The sequence below is a fragment of the Ptychodera flava genome, unplaced genomic scaffold (assembly GCF_041260155.1).
Source record: "Ptychodera flava strain L36383 unplaced genomic scaffold, AS_Pfla_20210202 Scaffold_34__1_contigs__length_2629520_pilon, whole genome shotgun sequence".
Taxonomy (NCBI): Eukaryota; Metazoa; Hemichordata; class Enteropneusta; family Ptychoderidae; genus Ptychodera; species Ptychodera flava.
The window spans coordinates 1,390,102-1,416,782 of NW_027248356.1; the positions used below are offsets into that span (position 1 = coordinate 1,390,102).

The 26,681-nt window shown below is 38.5% G+C and overlaps 2 protein-coding genes and 2 long non-coding RNA genes across 4 annotated transcripts in view; 2 read left to right on the plus strand and 2 right to left on the minus strand.

Moving 5' to 3' along the window:
• LOC139127640 (serine/threonine-protein phosphatase 6 regulatory ankyrin repeat subunit C-like) overlaps positions 1–26,681 on the plus strand; it is a 279,840-nt gene that overhangs the window by 246,175 nt on the left and 6,984 nt on the right. The window lies entirely within an intron of this gene.
• LOC139127696 (uncharacterized) lies at positions 187–7,918 on the plus strand. The gene is made up of 5 exons (XR_011551086.1): positions 187–310; positions 409–495; positions 2,370–2,509; positions 5,938–6,120; positions 7,392–7,918. It is a non-coding gene; the product is annotated as an uncharacterized lncRNA (long non-coding RNA).
• LOC139127695 (uncharacterized) lies at positions 3,715–5,177 on the minus strand. Its single transcript, XM_070693596.1, has 2 exons — positions 4,873–5,177; positions 3,715–4,575 (listed from the first exon to the last, which is right to left on the minus strand). Exons 1-2 carry the CDS (start codon positions 5,121–5,123, stop codon positions 4,146–4,148), a joined length of 681 nt encoding a protein of 226 aa, XP_070549697.1. The 5' UTR covers positions 5,124–5,177; the 3' UTR covers positions 3,715–4,145.
• On the minus strand, positions 5,985–7,161 carry LOC139127697 (uncharacterized). Its single transcript, XR_011551087.1, has 3 exons — positions 7,116–7,161; positions 6,524–6,773; positions 5,985–6,112 (listed from the first exon to the last, which is right to left on the minus strand). It is a non-coding gene; the product is annotated as an uncharacterized lncRNA (long non-coding RNA).

Here is a 26,681-nt window from a genome sequence, read left to right on the forward strand (position 1 = left end):
TCCATTGTTTCTGTGAAAAGAGAAGTAATTCGGAGTGCATGTTAGTTACACCTTAACGTTTTGCCAATTTGAGTGCATGCCGGGTGTTCTTACCTGCAGTTTGGACATGTAAAGATGTCATGTGTCTGTACAAACAACGCTTCAAAACGTACTGCGCATGTGCGAGATTACTCCTGACATGTGGGAACAAACATACACATACGAAAGTGCGTGATACTTCCACGATGAGCTCAAGACTGGTCTGTTTACGTTTGTGAAAGCGCAATTTAGTGAAATGTAAGAGTCGTTCAACCTTGCAAGATGACTTAAAGTTTGTTAGAGGTTATTAATCGGCCAAAAAATCGCTGGCTGTACGGATCAACGTGTTGTTACTCAGACCATGGAGGTAGTAGAGACCTCCATGCTCAGACAGTATCTACCAAAGAAAGAGAATTGCACTTGCAGGTGCCGTATGCTATGCGTACCACTGCAGTACAAACAACTGAAGAAATGAAGGTAAGTGGATGGCTTTGGTGAGGTCACAGGTGTTATGTGGACCGGGTAGCTTGTAAAAGTGTAGTTTCTGCTGTGAGTTTATGCTATGTTCCGACGTTCTGATACGTAGTCTTACCATAAAGGCTACGTTACGTATAAATAACGCAGCTTAAACTCACAGCATAACTACACTTTTACAAACTACCCGGTCCACATAACACCTGTGGGTAAGGCATCAGTTTACAAGTGGTGAAGCCACAAACTGATGACGTCGAATCGCCTTACACAAAACATACACACCTTGTAATTTGATTCTGTGTATTGTGTATGGCGATTTGACATTATCAGTCTGTGGCTATACACATGTAAAATGTTGCCCTTTGGTAATTGCTCGGGTATTTGATGATGCTGCCCGACTAGTGAACTTGTGCATTGTATGTATATTAGAGTACCTTTTTCCTAAAGATACAAATTATAATTTTTCCTATGCTACATTGTAGGAACATTTTAAGTTTTGTGAATGACTAAAACCTTAGTGACAATGATACGACATTGTCATTCATTCATACATTAAACATCAATATGTCAACCATGTTTCAGGGACAACAACAACCCCACCCCCAAATATAATAATAAAAAGATAAATAAAATAAAGTGATTGTCAGTTGTACGAAAAAAAACCAAACAGATGGTGACTTTGTTAAATGTATCTAATACTCAGAAGCTTTTATTGATCATAAATAATGGGTGAACTATAAAATTGTCAAGATAGCAATCATACATTAAGTTGATTAATAAGTTTTATTCGGATAGTCATGATCCTGCAAAATAAAAATGACATCGATCACTGCATGTATTTCATGTAATGTTACATAAGATGTATACATTATGATTTATGTTAATACTACAAATTCATGTTATATAATTGTTCAATATTGACTAAAGATAAATTCATTGAAAGACAAAAAAGATGAGCAAATTTCAATTGTTTATACTACATTGTATTTACACAATCAAAGTGTCCTACTGTATTTGTGAAGACTATCAATCATATATGGCCCAAAGACAAGCTATGGAGTCATTTCCACTGTACTGCCATTGGTGAACAGGATCAATTATTAATTGCTAAATAAGAGCTGTGTCGACATGTCCTCGAAGTCTTTTGTCAAATTTTGCCAAAATTCTTGATACCTAAAATACAATTTACAACCTAGGTGTGTGATAAAAACCTTATGTAGTCGACCATATTTTCAAGATGGCAGATTTCTAATAGCTAAACAAATGCACTTGCAAGAGCTAAAACAAAGTGTTGAGAGATGGAGAAGGTTTGTGCGAGGTAAAGCAGAAACAGCTGAAAAAATGCACAAGTTTCGTTAGTTGACAGGACAGACCAAAGTTTCAGGTAGACAAAACGTAAACTTGAAATACATCTACTAAGCCAATGTCCCAAACTCTTACCACATGTATGGTTTTGATAAACTTTTCTCTATTAATGCAATTCAAGATCCTGTGATTTTACCTCTCAGCATTTCATTTAGTAAAGAAGTATTTGAGGTAGCGAGCATTGCCGATGCCATCTGATGCTAAAAACACTTGCATGTCTCCAAGAAAGATATTTACAAATTGAAATCTTCTATGTTCTATTGAATCATAATTTTGAAAGAAAGGGTTTCTAAACTTTCCTTGAGTAAAAGGAGACTCATTATTAAACAATACACTTTGTACAATTTAATTCAGAGTTTGACATATTTACAGAATGGTGTACATATAGACAGAGTGGTGGTAATTATGTGTATTTTACAACAGTTAATGATCCAAGAGTATATGGAGTTGCATTCGAAAATGAATTAAAATACAGTAACATTTGATCAATTAATTCTTGCCTATTCAAACAGGAAAGCATTATGGCTCCAACATTCCCATGTGTATGACTGTCAAACAGAATTGCATGACCATCAGGACTGACTATTAACAAGATTGATTTCCCTTGAAGAATGAAGATGCCTGCTGATTTGACTGGCAAAGATACCAACAGGTGAGTTAGTGTTTGTGACACATTAGTACTATCACTTGCATTATTGACGATATCAATAGCTGTCTCATGTCCTATATCTTGTATGTTGAGGTATGTGGCAATGTTGGCAGCTTCTACAACAGACAGATTTCTTCCCTGGCTTGTGACATATAAATCATATAATCTATTACCTTCTCTTAATGATGTTAATACTGTGTCTATTAAAATGGTAGGTAAGTTATTGGCGGTAGATATAGTGATATTGTTAAATATATGATTCCAAAAGGAATTGCCAAGAATTAAACAGATTAGAGTGCAAGCATTGCTCCCATTACGACCATCAATATTTGACTGTGAAATATGTAAGGGGAAGGCCCATAGTTTGATTTCACCTTCATGGTATACAAGATTAGCTGGTTGGATTTGAATGTTCCCACAACTGGTGGTAACTGAATGGTCTTTCTGTTGGAAGATTCTTTCATTTCTTTTTTTCAGTAATTGGGGGCAAGTTATTTTACCCCTGGTTGTTTTTGTGTGGCCCGTCTGCTTGCAGTGAGCACAGCTCCTGTTTACCGGTATTTGCTGATATGAATCTACTCGTTGACTTTGTTGTGTTGATAACTGAACCTGATGCTGTTTATTGTGAGTTGGTTGTTGTACTGGAGGGAATTTATCAACTTGATTTTTGAGACATTCCTTGAAATGTTGTGATCTGTAATGATCTTTGTCCTTTGTGGTTGATACATTTGGTTCATCATTTTGCATGTCATATTCATTTCGGTTTGGGTGCTGCTCTCGATGTTGTGTTGGTTGTAACAGACTTGCATTGAAATTTTCACTGATAGTTCGCACACTTTCTAACAGTAATGGGGTACATATCATACATTTGTTATCAGAAGAAGCTAGACAGTGTAGATGACAACTGTGACCACAGGGTAACACTGTCATTTCCAAATTGATAACTCCAGGACTGGCAAATGAACATGATTGAAAATCACATTTCAAGTCAGCATTTGGAACATTGGATGGTCCAAAACTGAATGCAAGTGGTAACAATTTGCTTGGAATTTCAGCCTGTAAGGTTGGTAGGCTGTATGTTAATGTCCTTGTGGTCTGTTCAACAAGCATTGACCGTCCACAGTTTATAGCAACACTCTCAAACAGCTGGACGAGATACTCGGCAGTTCTACCTGCTACCATTGTGTAGTCATGGGCCATATCTCCTCTGCCATACCCATGTAAGAAGTGAAGAGGATAGTCAGTGTTAAGTCTGGAGGAGGCAGGCTGTGTGCTGTTTTGTTGATCATCTCTGCAGATGTATGGGGTTGTATGTGGTTACGAAGAATAGAATGCCATATTTCAACCTTTTTCTCAGAAAGCACAGATGAGTAGCTGTCGTAAAGTTCATAAAGATCAGGGATGTTGTCAGTGTGGTATAAGTTGTCGGAAAGCATAGATAGTGTAGATCTGTCATAGTGATGCCTTTTCCAGATAATGAAGAGAATAGCAATCCTGCGCATAACCTGTAGATAGAGAGAGTGATTCCCAGAGCGGAAGATCGCATTATAATGAAAGATGAAGATTGGTATCTGTTCTTCCAAGATGTGTTTAAGACATAGGTATTCAGGATCTTTACAGTGATTGAAGTGAGGAAGGATTAGGTTACGCACAAGCTGCCAACCAGAAATGCAGCAGTGATAACAAGAGAAGCACGGTATGGTTTGGGTCTTGATGCCAACTTGCCTCCAAAGACAAAAGAGTATAGCTTGCTGTAGAAGAAGTGATAAAGTTTGACATGATCATCATGAAGATTGAGTGAAACATGGAATGGGCCTTGAAGAGGAATGATGTTATGTGTTAGTTTGTTGTGTGCAATCAATTTCTTAATAAAGTAGAAGGTAGGCCAGTCTCCTGGTGCAGCTATTAAGAAATTTTCAGAATAAGAGGAAAGAGGTGGTGATTTTTGAAATACATGGGTATAGGCATTGAGATAATCTTCCATTGAGTGAAGAGGCTGCTCAAATTCATCAACAAGGTGTGTTGTGTGTAGTGTTGCTAGTTCTCTCTGGTCTGCCTGTTGGTACACCCTGAAAAAAGAGGAATGGTCATATTGTTATACAATATTGTACGTACTTGTAATAAAAAAAAATATTGTTATATTTACGCTGTGATAAGTGTACTTGTTAGCAGGCTTATTTGTCACTTTTTAACATTTTTGAATCAAACTTATTACAACAGTATGGTTACGGTGGGTCTGCCAGTTTGCTTAGCTCTACATGTGCTGATCTGCTCTAGAGGGTTGTCATTCTGTGTGCAGAAGGCCTATCTTTTGTTGTTGTTTACTTTCAAAACAGAGATTTGATTACTTACAGAAAATTTCATACCTGAATTGTGCCGAAGAACTGTTGAGCATTAAATTATCCATCTTCTGCATATGTTCTGGAAGGCTGTTGATGAATGGCTTGGTATATTCTACCATGCCTGCTTGCATGATGGTTTCAATGTCATCCAGACCTATCCCTCCATAACATTCTTTAGGCCCATCTCTTGTGTTCACCATCACCACTCGATGAACAGACTGGGGTTTCTTTATTGCCAGAATTGTAGGATGGATGTCCACCAATGATGTTGCCATCTTTGTAACTTTGAATGTTTTCAGATCTGTGGCTTGGCGAATAGTCTGGATGTTTGTAAATCATCCAGCAGATGAATGACAAAATGTCTAGCCTGCAGAATGATAGACGTAAACCTGTATTGGCAGTACTGTAAATATATTTTCAATTAAAGCAGAACGCTAAGGCTGGTCATTTTACAAATGCCATATCATTTTAGACTATTCTTTTGATTTTCCAGTGAATTGTATGCCTTGATTAAGTTCATTTTATGAATAACTTTTAGGAGACAAGGTAATTGGATGTGCAACAGGTAAGTACAATCACAGCAGAAATAGTGAATGCATATTGAAAACTCAGATCAAAATCCTATCATGATTTTCATAGGAAAATAGGAAATGATACTTGGAACTTAAAGGGACAAAGTTTGCCAATTTTTCATAAATTTTGTTTGATACAAGACACCATTTATATTGTTGGACATGTTGAACGATACTGAATGAATGTGTGACCATGTGGGTATTCGACCTAGGTTTTAGACACAATACATGAAACCATCGTGAAAATGAATAAATGGTCATGACCATTAATTTATTTCGGGATGGTTGCATTTAATTTGTCTAAAACCTAGGTTGAATACACCCATAGTCACCCATTCATTATCTTTCAACATGTCAAACAATATAAATACTGGTAGTGTCTCGTATCAAACAAAATTCATGACAAAATGGCCGACTTTGTCCCTTTAATGATTTCCTACATTGTTACTTATTTTGCTGGCAGTAAAAAATTATTAGTAATTTTATTAACATTATTTACCATCTTTGCTTTTGTCAGCAATGAAGAGACAGATGAGGCATTCTCTGTAGCAGTCTTTGCTCTGTGAAGTGTGATGGTGTTGGGTGCAGCACTGAATCCCATGATTGGGCCAGCCATCAAACTGTCATATGAAATCCCATGCTGCATTAAATTTAGGCCACAGTCCTTCTGGAGTTGGTTTGTTTTCTGAGATCTGCAAGGGTAAGTAAGAGAGTTTGATCATTATTACAATGGTCAAAGTTTTGGCACATCAAAGATGTAATATACATGTATTTTGGAAATAGCCGGAAATATTACAGTATTCCTGCAAAATCAATTAAGCCTACGGTAGTATAAGTGCCATTTCACAATTTAACTTACCGTTATGATTGTTGATGATATAAATTCACTTTAATAAGAAGGAATGTACTCCACTAAACTAAATGTGGGAATACAGGAACATTTCTGCAGCATACAAGATGTATAGGAAAGTTTTGCGAATTAACGACTAATTTTGTGAAAGTAATGAAATAGACAAAGTACAAATACATGTACCGTGCACGTAATTATTCAAGTTAAAATCATACCTAATTCAGAATTTTATTGACTATCACAACATATTTACCTCATGTAAGCAAGAACATGAAGTGCAGCAGTGGCCCTCTGTCTTATTACTCCAGATCTTGCAAAAGATAGTCTTGAGTCATCTCTTGACAAAGCACAGACCATCATTTTGAAGAGACCTGGACATTTACTTTCACAGAAATCTTCCATGTGCTTTGGATCATATAATTTATTTTTAGTATTTATCTGTTGGTGTCGGTACAGCTCTACTTGAAATTTGGCCATGAGTTCCGGGAAAGTTGGTAGGAGTTCTGAAAAGAAAATTGTCATTGTTTGTCAATACTAATTCCAAAATGCAGACAAGAAACAATTGCATGGGAGATTAGAGCAAATTTTCTTCAAGACATGCACACCCTCAAATTCATATTGTCAAATTTAGAGTTTAATAATCAATCAATCAATCAGTCAAAGAATTTGTAGTGCAAAGCCTGAGAAAATTATCATACATCTGCCATCTTGTACCTTGCATACAAGTGGTAATTACTATGTGGTTGAGAGGATATTTGACCATCTGAAATCCCCTGCTAGGTGTTGGTAGATGGAATTGCCTGCTTAAGTTGTTTGAAACTGTTACAAAAGTTACACACACTCACCTTTTTCAGCACAACACCTTATCACACTTTGGATTTTGTCCCAAAATCTAAAGATACCTCAACCTTGTCATGAAGTAATTTTACATGAGTTATCGTATCATCTTTGTCACTTTGTACCTGAAATGTATATTAAAGAAATTGGCATATATAGAGATAAGAAACAAAATGTAAGATAGAGACAAAATATTCATATTACAGGTACATGTACCGTTTTTCACATATTTGCTGCCAAACAAATTTACAGGTAACATTGATTGCCTTTTTTCATATATGCAGGTTTCCATGAACAAAATGGATCTACAATGAAGAAACAATTTTTTTCACAAAAGATTCAAACTAAATTCTCACTGTAGATTCTGAACAAAGACTGAGATACTTGAATCTAAGGCTAAGAGAGATGTGTTAAAGGAGACCTGTCCACTGATTTAGTGATATTTTTGAGAAGGTCAATTGTCATCACTTGGTGTACTTCAATTTTTTAAAGATCTTTGCTGATATGGCCTACAATAGCTTTGATTATTTTGCGAGCACATCAGAAACAGATGCAAAATTTGAAATGTTCAACTACATATATGTACAATGACTTACATGTAGGCATACAAAATTTACCGGTATGTGGGAATAGTGACAATTAACAGTTATATTTTCTCCATTTACAATTTTACGCTTTACTTATTAATGTTATCATTTTAAATTCCTGGCATTTAGTCAGTATAATTCATTAGATAAAGGCATACTTTGTAGTATTCTGGTCGGAATAAAAGTATGTTTGTTGAAAGATATATGAACTTGTCAACCACACTTTACTGGTGCAATTAATTTGATATAATATTGACAATATAATAGTGCAGTATCTTGATTCATTCTTGCTCACTACTTTCTGACTGACACATGCAACTTGACGTCATAGTGTATATAATTTTCCAAGGTGTTGAGACTTCAACCACATCAGTCTCCAGTGTCAATAAAACATGGGATGCAAGTAACATGGCTCCAACTGTTACTTTCCAGACTTTGACCAATGTAACTACTATTTTCACCAGATGATATATTTAACTTAGGGAGGAATATCACATGTTAGCAATAAAGAGAAAATTGGAGGCTAAAATTCAGATCAATAATAATACAAAGAATTACCACTATCATGAAAATTAACATATTGGTTGATATGCTGACTACTGACTAATTCATATGTCAGATGCCAGAGTCAGATGAATCGACTCCCAAAATGATTGCACTCACCTTGGTCTGATTCTCGTCATTACTTTCATCTTCTGTAATGTCCTTGATTCTTCTGTAACACTTTGCACAGATATATGAGCTGGGTTTATAGTTTGGAATGTTTTCACCAATTTTATCAAAAACACTGTAATATTTACGTGGAAGTTCAACGAATGACGACGAGTGAAGTCCTGATTTTATATTTGAGCAAACGCGACGTCGTGAGGAACTAGTGTAATGCCTCTTACATAGATATTCGCCAAACTTGCAATTTGCATTCCTTGCAATAACAACATTTGAGATTTTGAACAATTTACCACTGCAGGTGTTGCCATAAACTGACCTTGTTCGCGGTCCTTGGGCACATACGGGAGTTGACATGTTGACGTGATGCAATGTTGATGCAAAGTATTGACAATGACGTCACAATTTCTGACTAGACTTCGATGGGATGCAAATTTGTTCAGATCATTTTAAAAAACACCAGATTATCATATATAGTTTATTAGGCGTCTTTCCGAGGATGTTGACCTCAAAGTTAATCTTGGATGCACGAACTCAAAGCAGGAATTCCCAGGGAAACCCCTTTATTGTTATGCAGATCTTGAAATTGCCGGCAGATCTCTAGTGTGTCGCCGACTGATTTCGCGGGCAAAGAAAGTTGTCGAAAGTGAGAAAAAATTATCAGTTTGAGAGCGCTTTTCACCACCGTCACAAGTGTGGATATTTTGTCACAAGAAGTATGTCAAAATACATTAAAAACGGGCTAAAATGCCAAAATATTTTTATCTAACATTCAGCGGAACAAAATTGCCGTAGGGGGTAACGAAAGGTCATCGTTTTCAGCATTCATATGCAAATTTATAGTTCAGAGCAGTCATGTTTATTGATCAAGTGATGTAATGTAGTGTACCCAAGCGTGGCATTTTTAGCATGGTCAAGTAACTAGGGACCCTGTGTTAATATTGATGTAAACACTTTCTAGAATTTTTCCATGTATTTATTTCAAAACAGAACTAAAGATTTTGAAGACAAAAAGCTAAGAAGGCATGACTTTTCCCGCGAAATCTTTGCTGTGAATGTAAGCTCGCGCATGCGCACTCGTTCTGAAGCGGTGTTGTCTGTACATCCCTTTGTGTAACATTCACACACGCTCCGTGGAACCATTCATAGCAAAAGTCACATTGCACCATAAATTGACCATCATATGGCTGTCTGCAGATGCAATACAGTTCCCAATCTGCAGTACAGTTCCCCAGTGTCACCCATGCAACTTTTTAGGACTTTCTGGTAGGATATCAACCATTTTGGAAGTTCTTTATCCTCACAAGCGTTTCAGGCGATCATGGTGGATGGTCAATATGTCTCTTTGCAGTTTGATGCGGAATAGGTAGGGTGTGAGCTTAGCAATGATGATTCCTGGACCTTTCCAAGGTGGACAAAGTTTGCGACACTTCTCTTTGGCAGATCCTGTGTCCAATAGATAGATAGGATCACCAACTTCATAGGAATGCATTTTCACTCAAAGGTCGTAGTCTCTTTTCATCCGTTCTTGTGTTGTTTTTAAAGTTTCTCTAGCTGCTTCATGTGCTTTCCAAATGGCTTCTTCCAATTCGTCTACATACCCCTCAAAAGATGGGTTCAGGTGTCTTGTGGGTGGACGGAAGACAAGATCAGCTGGTAGGTTTACCTCTCGTCCAAGCATCAACCTGTTTGGTGTAAAGCCTGTGTTGCGGTTGACTGAGGCTCGTAAGGCATCTGCGATGTGTGATAGGTATTTATCCTACTCTTTTTTGTGATTTGTCTAAATAACATTGTACGGCATCCATCAGGTTCGGTTCTGGCGTTCTGCCTGTTCGTTAGATGATAGGCGATACGCGGTTATTCTTTTTTGTGAATGTTGAGCAGGTCTCAAAGTTACGGCCTTGGTATGTATGGATTTCAAACGGATAACCAAACCTTGTAAAGAACTCACGTATGGCTGCTTGTGCAGTCTCCTCAGCTGTTTGTGTTGGTAGAGGTATGCATTCAACCTATTTGGTAAATTGGTTGACCATAATAAGGATATACTCATTTCCTTGTGAGGTCCTTGGAAGTGCATGGTCCCAGGAAGTCCAAGTGTACACGCTCAGTTGGCAAACCCGCGTGATACAGAGTTAGCCTGTGTTTAGCGCGTCTTTGTGGCTTGTTACTTTGGTTGCGTGCTGTACACTGGTTGATAAATCTACGAATGTCGGCAGACATACGATACCAATAATATCTTTTCCTGATTCTGGCCTTGGTTTGTTTAATCCCTTGGTGCCCACCGGAAGAATATCATGATTTAACCGCATTACCTCTTCCGTCAGAGTGTTGTGAATTACCAGACATTGGGTACCTTCACAGGTCTCTGCCTTTCTCCATATCACCCCATTTTCAATCAGGAATTGGTCTGGTTTATCCAGTAATTCTTTATGGCTGGGCTAGAAAGTCTAAGGTCTTCTTGTGATGGGATCTTCTCATTTTCAAGCCATTCTATCAGGATTCACAGTGTTTTATCACTTTTTGGGCCTTCCTGTAGTCTACATTGGTGTAGCTCAGAACTGCAGTACTATGCTTTGTTGCTCTGGTTACTACACGTATGTTAGGCCCTGGATCATTTAGAGCATATATCTCTAAATCTGAATGTGGCACACTATGAAGTGAAGCCTCTGTACTATTGGTCATGATGTCGGACAGGCCACCTGGATCCCTAGGCCAATCCCTCTCGTCTCTGGTCATCACTTGATCTGCTGCCCCTGTAATTTGAGTACTCCAGATCCGTCTAGCCCACTTACCAGCCGAGCTTTAGGATTCTTACCTTTAGGACTGCCAGTTGGTAATCGGACGACATCATCCACTTTCTCTATGAAGGAACTCCAGTTTCGATATGCTCGAGTACAATAATGACATCCGCCACATGGCAGGACGTCTAGTGCTACTCCGTATTTGAAGTATGCACATTGTTCTCTCGAGTCCTTTCTGGATAGGGCATCTGTGTTGGCATGTTTCGTACCCAGTCTATGTTGTACGGTCATATTATACTGGCTGAGTTCTTCTAGCCAACGTGCCAACTGGCCCTGTGGTTCCTTAAACCGAAGTAACAAAGGAGACTGTGATGATCAGTTCTTACCAAGAAGTGGTTGCCCAGCAAATAATGCCGAAACTGTCTAGTGAATCTAATGACCGCTAGTAGTTCCTTCCTAGTAGTGCAGTACCGTCTCTGCTCCGGAGTGAGGGCGTAGCTTCCGTAGGAGATTGTTCTTTCCGTACCATTTTGTACCTGTGACAGTTCTGCCCAATTGCATAGTCTGAGGCATCTGTGTCAAGTATGAAGACATCTTTGGTATTGGGTAATGCCAGCAATGGTGCAGTGCATGCCTTCTGTTGTTCTTCTCCCCATTGGAATGGCTTCTTACCTGTTATACTGTAGAGTGGTACTGCCATCTTTGCATAATCCTTTATAAAGGCCCGATGATAGTTTGAAAAGCCTAGGAATCTTTCCACTTCTTTGGTATTCTTGGGTATAGGCCAGTCTTCCATCACCCTTATAGATTCGTCTTCAAGAGAGATATTGCCCTTGCTGACTTTTCTCCCCAAAAAGCTAACCTCTTGGCAGAAGATTTCACATTTTCGGGGCTTCAACTTTAGCTGGTATTGTCGCAAGCGGTCAAATACTTTCCGAAGATTCTCTAGGTGGTGTTCGAAGCTTGTGCCTAGTACCATTATATCATCTAGAAATGCCAACACTATATCCCAGGTGAGACCATGTAGAACTAGGCTCATCACTCTTGAGAATGTTGCCGGTGCATTGCATAAACCAAATGGCATGCGGGTGAACTCATATAGGCTGTATTTGGCTGTGAAACCTGTCTTTTTTGCATCTAGTGGGTTGATATGTACCTGCCAGTAAGCGGAGTTGGCGTCTAGCTCGGAGAACCATATGCATTCTGATAAAGTATCCATACAGTCCTCTACTAAGGGCAGGGGAAAGACATCCTTCACGGGGATGTTGTTCAAGGCCTGATAGTCCACATACCAACATACACTTCTATCTCGTTTCCGCACCAGGACTGAAGCAGAGGCCCATTCAGATGTTGATGGTCTTATTACGCCAGTTTCCAACATTTTCTTTAGATTGGTCTCTTCTTCATCTGCAAATGCATTGGTGTTCTTCGCATTCGTTGTTTGATCGGCTGGCTATCTTTGGTATCGATGCTGTGAGTGATTGCGGTGAAGTTTCCAAGGTCAAAATCGTCTTTGGCGAAAACGTCAGCGTATTCCTGTAGAAGTGACTTCAGCTGTTGGCATTGCTTTTCTTGTAAGTTCTTACAGGATTTTTCAAACAGGTCCTCTAGATGAAGGGGTAGCCCACCACTTGGCTTAGGGCTTTGGTCCACTTCCTGTTCAGTTTCATGTGTGTGTCTTACCTGTACACTGTTGGATAGAGATCACACTGGCTTCAACTGCTGATGCATTTGGAATCTTCTTTTTGAGAACTACATACCGATCTGTAGGGTTAAGTAAACAAACCTTCGGCGATTGTTTCCCCGGATGTATTGTTCTCATCATCATCACCCCCAAGTTTGGTACTGCATCGACTATGTAGTCAGACATTCCCACAGTAAGAGTGCAGGGAACTCTGACCTCTGAGTTTGGTGGGACAACTGTTCGTTTCCTTACCATAACCTTTACAATTTTCGGAGTCTTGTGCAGATGTCCAAAAGTCATGGGTATATTTTCTTTACCTATGTGGAGTCAGTTTGTGTCCATGTTCATAAACTCTATGGGTTTGGTAGAAAATTGATTCCAAGTAGCATCTCATCTCCGATAGGGGCGACATAGATTTTCTCTAGGAAACTGGTGCCTCCCAGTTGTATTTTTCACTGGTCGCACCAAGCTTCCTGTCATTGTCTTTTGTCTGCAAGCCATCTGCATGGTGACTTGATGGAGTATTGGAGGTTTATAAACCAGATTGTTGTACACTTTGTCAGAAATTATAGCAACTTCTGCGGCAGAGTCGATGATTGCGGTGATCGGTTGTCCTTCAATCATCACTGGAATGCTATACATGGAACTGGATACCAATTGATTGACAACAACCTCTAGTACAGGCTTGTTATCTGTTGAGGTAAAAGAATCTTCTGGCTCCTTTGCCAATGGAACATGTGAGTTTAGTTGTTCTTATTCAATGTGTCACTTACCTGCATGGCATGTTCGGTGTTGTCCCGTGTGTCTGTTGAGTTGATAACAACCTTTTCTGTAGGTTTGTTATCTGCTTCAATAGTTTGGATGACCTCTTGCTCTTTGGAGTTCGCCTCTTCCAGTGAAGCTTCCGAAGTTTGATGTTCAACCTTTGTTGTTGCTTCCTTGGCTTGTTTGGTTTCATCCCTTGCATCAGAGCTTGGAGGTACTTCAGTTGTTAGTCTGTCTTTATTACCTCGTGTCACCCCTGTTAAGGTTGGTGACACACTTTTCTCACAGACTTTTTCCAGCTCACTAGGTGGTGTTGTTTCAGTGAAACTCTTCTCTTCCTTAGAAGCATTGAGGCCCTTGGTATCGCCATGGCCAAACTCAGGCCTCCGGGTTTGACCCTTTGGTGTTTAACGGCTTGGACAATGTTTTCTTTTCAGAAGCTTCTGCCCTCTATGGACTTTGTTGTGGGCAGTCCCTTTTGAAATGTCCCATTTCTCCGCAACCATAGCAGCCTCGATTCGTCGGAGAGGGTGATTGGCTTCTAGGAGCTTGTTTTTGACTTGCCACCTTTGTAGTTCTGCTAATTAGGACGTTACTGTCTGTAGTGTCGCACTCATAGCAGACATCTGGCTTTCCATGCTTGACATCCTCCCCTCCATTGCACTTGTTCCACCTGTTTCACTAGTTTGGAACTTCATGCATTGTTCTGGAGAAGGTGACCTCCTTCGTTCTTGGTCATATCGGGATGTTAACCACACTTCATAAGTGTCCCTCGTCCGGTCTGGCTCTTGACTGACAAACCGCACTTCTCTTCTGCTGGTTCTCCCTTACCAAATTCTCGCCACAAAAGGTATAGCTTAGGTATCTCTCTGGTATACCAAAGCAATTCTGGTATACTCCTGGTATACCAGATGAGTACCTATTTTCAAGGTCGATTTTTGATACAGTGTACCAAAGCTGTACCTCAGTAATCAGGTATAAATCAGGTATACCTAACATGTACCAGTTCATTTTAGGTAGGAAACAGGTAGTACCTATTATGTACCTCTTCTACTATGTATGGTCAAGTTGAAGACTGGTATACCAGAAATATACCAATCCATGACTTAGTATTTTTTTTTGCCATGCCAGTCTGCTTGTACAGTGCATGTCGATGAAAAATCTTGTGATATATACCTGAAATGTCTCTGCCTGTTTGACTGATTCCTATATTATTGCTGCAAATATGAAGAAACTGTATTTCATTACAAGGCAGTACAGTGTGTGACCGGTCATATTCAAGCAATGCAAAATTTATCTTTCATTTATATTCATTTATTTTTAAAAACCCAATGAACCTATTATTAATTAAATTGTAAACGCAAATCTGCTCCTAAAAATCGATAAAACTCAGCAACATTGCTATTTTAGGATGGGTATTGCATGTGTATAGTGACATTAACTATGTCATTTAATTTGGTTGGGTAAATCATGGTTTGATCAACAGCAGAATTTTTTGGGAAACAAATTATTAAAACAGGGACTTGGTCTGTCTGGCAAGTCTCGCCCTGTAGTTTTCTCATAATATTTTCACACCAAAATTATAATGCAGTTTCAAACGAAAAGTTGTTTAATTACGTTTATCTGTACGTACAACTCTTTGTAAATGAGCAGCAAGGACAGGTCGTAGAGTTTTAATCAAAACTGCAAATTTGTACCTTACAAATGTCGACAGACGAGAACTTTTCATTTAAGAAACAGACAAGTTAATGTCAATGCATTCAATGTCTAAAGCAAGGACCCATTACCTCCAAGCACAGCATGTGACCGCGGTCGTATTACAACTCTGAGCAAAAGATCCGTACAGTCATTTTAGGATGCCCTTCATGGTAGTCTGCTGTCTCCCTGCAGCGATGTCCCTAACAAAATCTAGCCATCTGATGACATGGATTAAGGTGAAGGCTTTTATCTATGTTTTCAGCATCAGAGCTATTGCCGATCACACATTTGAGGTTTAGGATACTACATCCCGAGCTGCTAAACAAAAATCTAGTATGCTGCTTTGCCAATGTCCAACGCGTTTTGTTTTGCCGGCCCAGCTGTGAGCAGCCATCATGTTTACTCTCAACGGGTTCATCGAGTTCACTTCGAGCATTGATATTGATTCTTCGTGCTGAAAGAATTTTACTCTCTTCGTAGTCTTTCTATCATTCAAATCAACCATTTTTATTCATGTAATAAATTGATTGCTATATTTAATATGAAACATAACATATTTGTGCAGATGTAGAGTCAAGTCCATGAGTTTAAAAATGGAACTATTTATCGATCGCGTAATGATTTATAAATAGCACTTCCGTGAATGTCATGAGGCTCAATCGGCGCGAATTTAGATTTTAGTGTTGTCGGTTGTATTTGTGATCAGGGAGTTATCTGATGGACAATTTTGTGATCTTTCTATGGAATTACCACCCAAATGATATCATAGTGTCGCAAAAACGTGTATACAGTATCAGGGACAGACAGAGTTCAAAATTTGTGCACGCGAAAAGCAGTAAAACTTCCGACTACATTTTCTCATATATGACACACAACGGAGACTCGGAGAGACCTCGCTGCAAATGGGAAACGTCCAGGGTCTATCCTCCAGCCGATCAGAATGTAAGTCAATGTGCTGTCTATTTACACATCGCTATTATGTTCTGTATCCGTTGTTTTGGTATGTTAAACAACAGATGCCTTTTGTTGAGTACGGATTTATACAGAATTCATTTGTTTCACAACAGTTGTACATTATGGCCATTGTGTATCACTGTATGTAAACATGGTGCTCCTCCGTTTCTAGCTCCTTGTAAACAGCATACTGCGAGTTGTTAGCTGTCCATTTTAATCATTATTTATAAATGATCATAATTATTTATGCATTTGGTTTCTCCGCTTCAATTTTCCAACTTGTTTTTTTTTCTCATTTTCAAATAATTACAGATTTCTTTCATCAAATTACGATGTTCACAGGTTTTGGTCAAACAAGAAAGATTACGTTACACTCTATCCTCAATGATTTGTATTTTGCAGAATGCATTGCTGGTGCTGTAAACGGACAAGAAATACAGAGAGCAAGAAAGCCAAATTACAGCCTTTGACAATATTATAAGTGTTACATGAAACTTCATATGTCAAATGAATGTCTTTTGAAGACACTTTTCCTCATGAAATGAGCATGGCATTCGAAAATAAATCATACCACAAATTGAATTTAACCTTTTTTTCTGTGTTGTCTTTTTAATACTACCTTTATTTGCTAATAGCATGGTTTCTTGTGATGCTGGTATTTCAAAGCTTAGTTGGATAAACATATCTTGTGCTGTCAACAATCTGTTAAATTTGTCAGCTTCTCATTCTCTATCATGTCATTATCGTTGGCATTGGCCAATTGTCTACAAAAGTGTTTTTATAACTTCTATGTGCTTATCATCTGAACTGAATTTAATTGTAAGAGAAGAGAAAAATGAAGAAGCTTATGGTACAATGCCTAATTTTTGCTGTCACCTGAGTATGTTGTTACTTTGGTTTTCAGCATCTCTGGTTTTTCTTGTAAAGAGTCAGATCCGATCCATCTCAGGACACTTGTATACCAAAGTAGGTAATACCAGAAGTAAACCTTACAAAAACAAATGGGTATAATCAGATAAATACCTGAAATTTACCTATTTTGTTTACATAGTTCAGATGTCTGAACAACTATGTAAACAAAATAGGTACATTGCAGGTATAACACCTAAATTATGCCTATTTGTTTTGGTAAGGTATATTTCTGGTATACCTATTTTGGGACGCACGTGACCGAATCTGGACAACTGCAGGTATACCTACATTGTACCTATTTGGTATACCTGAGGTATACCTGTGGTTTAAAAAAGAGCCTACCTCAGGTAGTCCAGATTTGGACACTTTTGCCAAAAATAGCTATATCTGAGCATAGACCTTAAAAACGGAAGGACAGGCAACTGCCGGAAAAGACAAAGAAACTTGCGTGTTTACCCATACGATCCGGGTTATAATCCTCTGCGCAGTTATGTAAACGCAAAACACGTCACGTGATGACACAGTGACGTCTTGGCAGCACTGGAGCTACACAGACATGAGAAGACGCTATACCTGTGCTGCTGTCGAGTCTTAAGTCGCGTTCTGTTCCGGGGTCTAGTTCACGTTGTTTTCAAGCATTGTATTACCCATTGATTTTTACAGACAATTTTGCTACCATTTTCGACAGATGAGTCACTATTAGGTATATTTATTGTTGTTGTTTTTTGTAATTCCAGTCAATCATGATCGAGTCGGCAAAGTTAATTTTGCAATCTAATCATTGTACACCCCTGATAACTCTTCCGTTTATTTCTGATTCATGTGTAATGCTGTAAACTTTCTTTTACTTCATTATGTACTTCCTGCACTTCGGCACTGTAGTATTTTTAAAAACTCGTGCGTCTTCAGCCCGATCGGCCATTGTTGTTTACGAAGTGACTTCATGTTTCAACTGAAAATTTCATACCCTGTCATATTTCTCTGCTGTAATGATAATGCATGTCAATGATAGTAAACGTTTCAACGTTAGGTATTTCGTCAACTGACTAGTATTTTGCGGGGTAAATCATGTTTACATTGTAAAACTTGTACCAAATTCACCAAATTTGTACCAAATTCACGTGCAGGCATTTCCAGCTCGATCGGCCATCATGATTGCTGTTGATGGACGACCTTTTTGTGCGTTTCAACTAAGTAATTTTTTTACCCTCTTAATATGCATGACAGTGCTAATGTACGTTTCTACGTGTCTTATTTCGTGGATTGAACTAGTATTTTTAGGAGGAAGTCATGCGTACATTTGTAAAACTAGGACTATTCACGCGTCACCGACTCAGTCGGCCATTGTTGTTTACAACACGACATTTTGTGCATTTCCTCTGAGTAATTTTTCGTACCGTCTCATGTTTCTCTGTTGTAATAATAATGCATGACAGTGCTAATGTACGTGTCTACGTGTCTTATTTCGTGGATTGAACTAGTATTTTTAGGAGGAAGTCATACGTACATTTGTAAAACTAGGACTAAATTCACGCGTCACTGACTCAATCGGCCATTGTTGTTTACAACACGACATTTTGTGCGTTTCCTCTGAGTAATTTCTCTTGCCGTCTCATGTTTCTCTGTTGTAATAATTATTCTTTTATTATTATTCTTCTTTATTTCAGGCCACAAGCCCATACAGTAAAATGTACAAAAAATACAACATTACATCTAATAATGCATGACAGTGCTAATGTACGTTTCTACGTGTCTTATTTCGTGGATTGAACTAGTATTTTTGGGAGGAAGTCATACGTACATTTGTAAAACTACGACTAAATTCACGCGTCTCCGACTCAATCGGCCATTGTTGTTTACAACACGACACTTTGAAATTAGACGCGAAAGCTTGAGCATGCGCTGATCGCAATGTTGTAGTGATTAACATAATCTCGCGTCTGACAAGTCTCTATAATCACGGGAATTTCCGTGAGCTTGCGATACGAGAGATAAACAGTTACGTTTGTTTATGTTAATGAGTGTTCAAGTTTTTCACGGATTATACCAGGATTACATGAAAAAAAATAGCTAGTTGCCTGTCCTTCCGTTTTTAAGGTCTATGATCTGAGGTATACCTATTTTTGGCAAAAGTGTCCAAATCTGGACTACCGAGGTAGGCTCTTTTTAAACCAAAGGTATACCTCTGGTATACCAATCATGTACCTACTTGGTCGGAAAAAGTATATCGCAGGTATGTTTTTATTGTACTAGAATTTGGTAAGGGCTGGCACCAAATATTTCCCTATGTTTGTATTGGTACCATTTGATACTGTCCAAGGCCGTCTCGATGCTCGGAGGTCTTTGGGTGGCTACTGACTCACCTGCTTCACGATCGTAACATCCTTGACAGAACTTCATTACAGCCTGTTGCTCCAAGGTAGCGTCACTGTAATCCCGGAAGGCACGTGCTGCAAGAGAATATACCCTACCTGCCCATTCTTCTAAAGTTTCGTCAGGATGTTGTCTAGACAGGGCGAATTGAAGCTGGGTTGATTCGGGAAGATCTCGTGAACCGAATCGCTTCTCCATCTTCTTTATCAACCCATGGTAGATGATCTCCTGATTATGCTCGGTGATCATGGTGTAATAATCACTTGCCTTACCATCCAGACACCAGCACAGATAATTTTTGCAGTCACTGAAGGACAGGTCTTGCGTCTCAGCAAACTTGGTGAACTTCAGCTGAAACGCTCGCCAATTACCAGACCCATCATATACCAAAGTCTTGGGAACTGATACTGGAATAGATGGTGGATATCGATCTGTCCTTCTGCGATGCTGGTAGCATGCTGGCTATCTTGGTACTTCTGTTTCATAGCCCCCATAATACTCTCCAGCGGTTGGAGGGTATCAGTCGGGTGTCGGCTGATGAGACATTGGAAACTCCCAATGGTCTGGTGGATAATCACAAAAATCTGACCCCTCTTGCCTTCTCCGACTTGAATAACGTTTTCGCCAACTCTCCCGTGCTTGTTCACCATAGTACGGTCTCTGGGGTTGTACTGTTGGTTGGCTGGCATAGTCGGAGGGTCTGGTACCTACCTGTGAAAGTTCCCGCCATGTACTTCTTCGGGTAGCTCCATGTTGTCGGGTGATCAGTTTATCTACTCTTTCCATCCACTCTTCAATGCTGTCCTTTTCACTCCCTTCGGATTCACTGTCCCATTCCCCCTGAGTAGGTGGGATGATGGCATGTGCGCCTTTAATTTGTGTTGCTGGTGAAGATTGGGGTTTCCGTTTAGTTTCGAAAACAGCCATCTCCATAAATTTATCTGAAGGGGTGAACCAAGGTATCGAGCAGACCATTGCATATGTAATCTTACCGTATTTCTGACGCAATTTGTCCATCTTCTTTGCAATCTTCCTTCCAACACCAGGTAAGTATTGCATGTCTTCAACAGTGCAGGTGTTGAGATCAATCTTCATAATTGCGACAGATGCAATATTTAGTTCCAAAATATAAAGTTACAGACAATACTTTCTTTCAACACAAGCAATTATGTGCGTAATGCCAACAATAATTGCCTAGCAATGATTTGTGTTGCTTTATTAAAATTACACACTAGTATTCTATTTCAATACAAGCAATAATATGCGATATGCCAACAGTAATTGCCTGGCAATAAATTGTGTTGTTCTATTGTTGAACTGGTGCTAATAATAAAAAATAGCGTCAATAACACTGTCGCTCTCATATGGATGGTAACAAGAGTGTCAAGGGAGTGAGAAAATTTGTGAGCAATGCTTGGTTTGTGTGCGGGTGCCTCATGTTCACAAATGCATAAAAGGAATTCTCAAAGCTATTAAGCGTTCCTCTAATTGGTGTAAATGTAATTCTGATGGTATATTGGGAAAATTCATTCTATTGGCTATAGACAAATTTGGGACTTTGCCTGCAGATATAGATCTATAGCATGTAGTACAAACCCATTCTGTATTGTTGACAGAGATATAGCCAGTCAGGTATTGGGATGCATTGGCAGAATGTGTGGCTAATTTGGCAGCTTGAATTACAGACTTTCTGAACCATGTTTGGTGACATGATGAACAGACATAAATGGCTCCTTGAGATGTGTTTCTGGAAACTATCAATGCAGTCTTTCAATAATTCACCATGACGGTTGTCTGGCAAGCTTGCATTCAGTACAGTAATTTCTGAACCGTCCATTGCTTCACTACTGCTTTCAATTACATATCTTTCTTTGTTTCTTAAGCGCTTTATGTCTTGTGCTTTTCGTTTCAAATGTTTCTCTTTCTGTTGGAAAACAACACTGCCTTTGGGAGCTTTTATAACTTTGTTGTTGCTGTCTCTCAGTGTTTTTATATTCAGTACATTTGCGAAGAGATCTCATGGAGATTTTGGTCATTAATTTCTCGTTAGTCTAAATGTGGGATTCTTTCGCAAATTTTGAATGTATATTTTATGCCTCTCCTTTTCTGGCTGTCTGAAGTTAGGATTTAGACGCAAGTATTTCATTTGTGAGCGCAATCTCAGTTTCTCTTTCTCTTTGAACACTGGATTTTGTCGAAGTTCATTTATGTATGACTATAATTTTGTTTTTCATTTTCTTTGAACACTGGATTTTGTCTGAGTTCAGTTATATGTGACCGCAGTTTCAGTCTCTCTCTCTCTCTCTCTCTCTTTGAATTCTGGATTTTGTTGGAGTTTTGTTATATGTGACCGTAGTTTCAGTTTCTCTCTTGAATTCTGGATTTTGTCGAAGTTCAGTTATGTGTGACCGTAATTTTTTTATTTCTTTCTCTTTGAACACTTGATTTTGTCGCAGCGGTTTTTTGTTTGTATTTGTTGTTGACAATGTTCTTTGTGTTTGAATTGAGGATTTAGTCTCTGTTGTTGCATATGCAAATTTCAACTGAACTTTTTCAGTCTTTCTAAAATCTTGGTTTTGCCTCTTCAGAGCTTTCCTTAATTTATCTTTTTCACGTTCACCAGCCAAAAATGAGTGGTTTTGTCTTCTTTTCTGTTTATATTCTCTTTCATACTGTTTATTTGAAACCATTTTAGGTATACATGACACAGTACTGTTCACATTACCTTCACAGCTGTCTAACCTCTGAGCATTCTTTTTAGAAGATAGTTGTTGTTTGTCTGGAAATTAAAATAATTAAACATAATTCCTCATGTCTATCATGTTGCTGTCGAGCCTGATGTGCTGAATTATTAGCATGAATGATCACTTCTTGAAGCTCATACGCTGTCATTTTATTCAAATTCAAATTATCAAACAAAGAATACAAATAATTAATTAGAGCATATTGTGTGTCAAAGAATATTACAATACTTGAGCCATCAATGTGTTGCAAGCCATGTGAGTTACGGCTATGTGAATCAAATATACAATATTTACCACTGTGGTGTTTGGAAAGAGCCATACAATAGCCACCTGTCATCAACACAAAGTGTTACTAGAATTGAAAGCTTTGATAATGGCGTCCTTGAAATGTAAACAGTCTGGTACAACTATATCTGTGAAATGATCTAACAACCCAAAATACTGCTTGCGTTTCTCTATATTGTACTGCAACAGACTTCATGTGTACAATATTTGGTATTCATTAAACATTAAAATATCTGAATGAAATTCATTGCTGGCCTGCAGGTAACTGACCGTTTCCCTGTATAAACTGTCACCATTATGTAAAATGCAATTCAAGTCCTCAGATGTTAATGAACGCTTGTCTTGAGATACACATAAGTATACAAGGGCATTACAAGTGCATTGTTTACCTCTTAAAGATTCATGAAAAACAGGACTCCATTGATGAAAACTAGCTTGGATAACATGGCCTATAATGTAACTTTCCCTTCAAGCTTCTGACAGTTGCTTTTCTGAGTCTGAATAGTTTTACTTTGTAGTAAAAAAGGATCTGTAGGCAGTATACTACTGTTGGATTGTATTTGTGCACTGTTTTGTGGTACATGACATTTTTTGCTGTAAAGGTTGCTTATGGATGGTTCACTTATAAATAGGTTGCTTGAGTGTAAGTTGCTTAAGGTACTTTCATATAGAATACTATCGTATGGTAGCAAACTCTTATTGTATGATCACTGTCGACAGATATATCACATGGTAATGGGTGTTTTGCCTCACTGGAACCACCCAAACCAGCATTGTCAGCTGACGTACGCCGATTATCAGCATGGCTCTTGCCAGCACCAGGCTGTAAAAGAAACAAAAAAATGCATTTAGTTTAACAAGCATATCATTCAAGTGTCATATTCATGCTATTTTCATATCACCTTGATATACTTAATTTTCATGTGATTTATAAAGAGTACATTTGTATCAATAAAATGTATGTACATTAGTAGCACGATAAAAAACTTCAAAAAACAAGTATTTGAAACATTTGTATGTGTAAGGGGGGCAGCTTACAAATGTTTTTAATAATAATTAAAATGTCACCTACTTACTGGATAATGTAACTCATCTTCAAGTAACATTCATTGGCAGAAATTTGATTTTTGCTAATTTCATATTTAACATTATTTTGATATCTGATCACCTGGCCAAGAATTCAGAGAACAGCCATGCTTCACATCAATATTTGTACTTACTAATAAGTATACACCCCGACTTATCGGTTTCATAAAATTTGATGAAACTTAATTTCAACTAATAATTTATCTAATTGAATTTTTAGTTGTCTGTTCAAGTGAACACTAGTTCACTACCTGTGGCTGAGTTATTCCTCAGTGACCATGTTTACATTCAAGCAATGTGGTGTTGAAAACAAAAAAATAGGCAACAAAGTACCACACATAGGAGCTTTTACTTTCCAAAGCCCACATATAATTATCGCAACATATCAATAACCACTGCATGGCCTTGCATTCTCGTAATTTTCCATGGTCTTTGGTAAATAAATATTAACCATGCATTCTGTTATGCTAATATTGCCGATAACTCTGCTGAAATTGTTTACTTAATGCATAAGGTGTCTACTGAGGCTGAACAATCATATAATTGAATTATGGTTGTAAGCTTACACAAACGTACCAGGATGTTGAGACACACAGACTAATTAAATGTAAAATCACTAACACCAGACTAGACTTAAAACCGATGATCTAGCTCTTTAATCCTACTTGATTGCTCACCCGTGAGCAGAATTTTGTACACACTTATTGTTGTTTCACAACTGATTTTCGCCAATATTTCTTCTTTGGCATGCTGTATTTTCAACCTATGTATTAAAAACAAAATATAATCTTCAAAACTATTTACAGACTGGTAGAGATAAAGTATATTTTTTTAAAAAAATCATAAATTAGTTATGCTAACTCCACGTCAATAGGGAATATTTTAATTGATACCAAAGCATCCTACAATTCAATGTTTTTTTGAATAAAAGAGGTGTACATAATTAACAATTCAAAACACCCTGAAAGCAAATATTGTGCAACACATTGCATCATAATTGTTGTTGTGTAGTCAACCAGAAGTCCTCACAAACATGATACAATAAAACCGCAAGAGAAGAAACAATAAAACAAATCTTTTGTTTGTAGATACCCTTTTAATTCAAATCATCTCTCCAAGAGGATAAGATTTAAATAAAGAGTCACATTAAATAAATTAAAAGGGTTCGAAATTCCCGGTATCTCTGTGCTAACAGATTGGTATACCAGGGTTGGTCCTTTTGCAACTATATACATCTTGTACTACATGAAGTCGTAGCCCACATGGGAAACTGTTTTTTTAGACAATGAAACGTCAAATTTGATATATTTTTTCCATTGCTACCTACTACACACTAAGGGAAAAATACTGTCTTTGTTAAAACAAGAACTTATCACAAATATGATAATGAAATTAAGCAAGCAAACTTATTTATAACCAATGAACCATGAGCAAACTTGAACTTGAAGTTGAGTTGAAAACGAAACAGGTCACATGTACCATGCATGTACCTACTACTACAACTGCCACGCAACTAACGCTGTACTCTCCGACATAACTGATATAACCCACTCACACACCTACAAATTATGAACCTTTAATTGTACGAACTATGCCACGACTAATGCCACAGTACACCTACGTTCGAATTAACTGATACCCGATCGACTTCACACGACCGACACGAGTCGATATTAAACGAAAACGCATTTACCGTTTTAGGTTCGTCCTTTTGAAATGCACTGTATACAAAAGCGCATCCTACAGCGCGGCCCATTCAGATATATTTACGGGGATCGCCACGTGCGGCGATGACACTTGAAACCGAAGTGGCAAGGAAAATCGTCCAAGGCAAAGTTGATTTTTATCTCGACGAAGTGGAAAACAAGATTAGAATACTGGTCTGTTTAGTCGTTGTCGACTTTCGTTTCTCTCTCAATGACCCGCTCAAACTACATTTACTTCCGCATTCATTGCAGCTGGTGCATGCTTTCTCACACACCCTAGTCTCGCGAGAGTTATGACGTCACGTGTATACTAGTACAGTATGCTCAAGGCAGTCTCGTGTGAAAATGACGATTGACTGTAACGTCGCCTACCTACAAACGCGATGCATGCACATTGCGGCCGTGGCCCACGCAGCGGCAAAATCGAATCGTCATGCACGACAGTTGTTGCTGGTCTCGATCAATTTCTTCCTATTTCGGCGGAAATTGCTCAGTTGAGGAAGGGTTCAAACTGCGTAACGTTGAACGTCAAGTGAAAAAAGCTTCACTTGAACAGCACGACAAACACGCAAGCTCATTTAGAAACGGCTTTTCTGTCTTTCGTATACGGTATAGCTCTGCATGGCAGGGCTGTGTGTTACCGGCGTTATACGGCCTCCACCACAGCCCTGCAGACTGATATAGAAAAAAACCGCTGGTCCTCCTGCAGAAAATACGGCGGGCAGTTTCTCCGCCGAAAACAGCCGATTTGAATCCAAAACTTGCATCGATCTTCGTTTTCTAGCACACACCGCCTCGCCAAAGTACATGATGTGCCCAGCGTATTATTAAATACAGAACACGTCTTTCAAAGTCCACACAGTTTGACGTATATAGTACCGCGGAATATCTCTGGAACAGACTGTTTGAAACCTCTACTTTAAACAATACACGTGTATGTGTTCAACTGATTTGGTTTTTTTAAAGAAAGGTTTTGCTGTTGTTTCAGCGGTTCGAACAGACACCAACGCTTGGCTTGGGCTGAACCGCCGTATATATATCGATGAACCACACAGTCCGTAAACTCAGCTCCGTGCACTGTAGCTGAACGGATGAAAATCGACAACTGATCGCGTGACCATGCAGTTTCAAATTCATATCAAAATGCATGCTACGCAACACTCTATATCTCAAAGTAACCTCACAACATTTAATCCCCATTGTCACTTCGGAGTATTTTGACTCGGCAATGCCATCTTAACAATTTAACAAGCGCTAAAGTTCAAGTACCCGTTCACACACTACAATCCACTATACACAACTTCTCCATGTAAAAATATGCATAAATATAATAGACCATACATTTTAAAACAGGTATTGATAGACATAGAGAA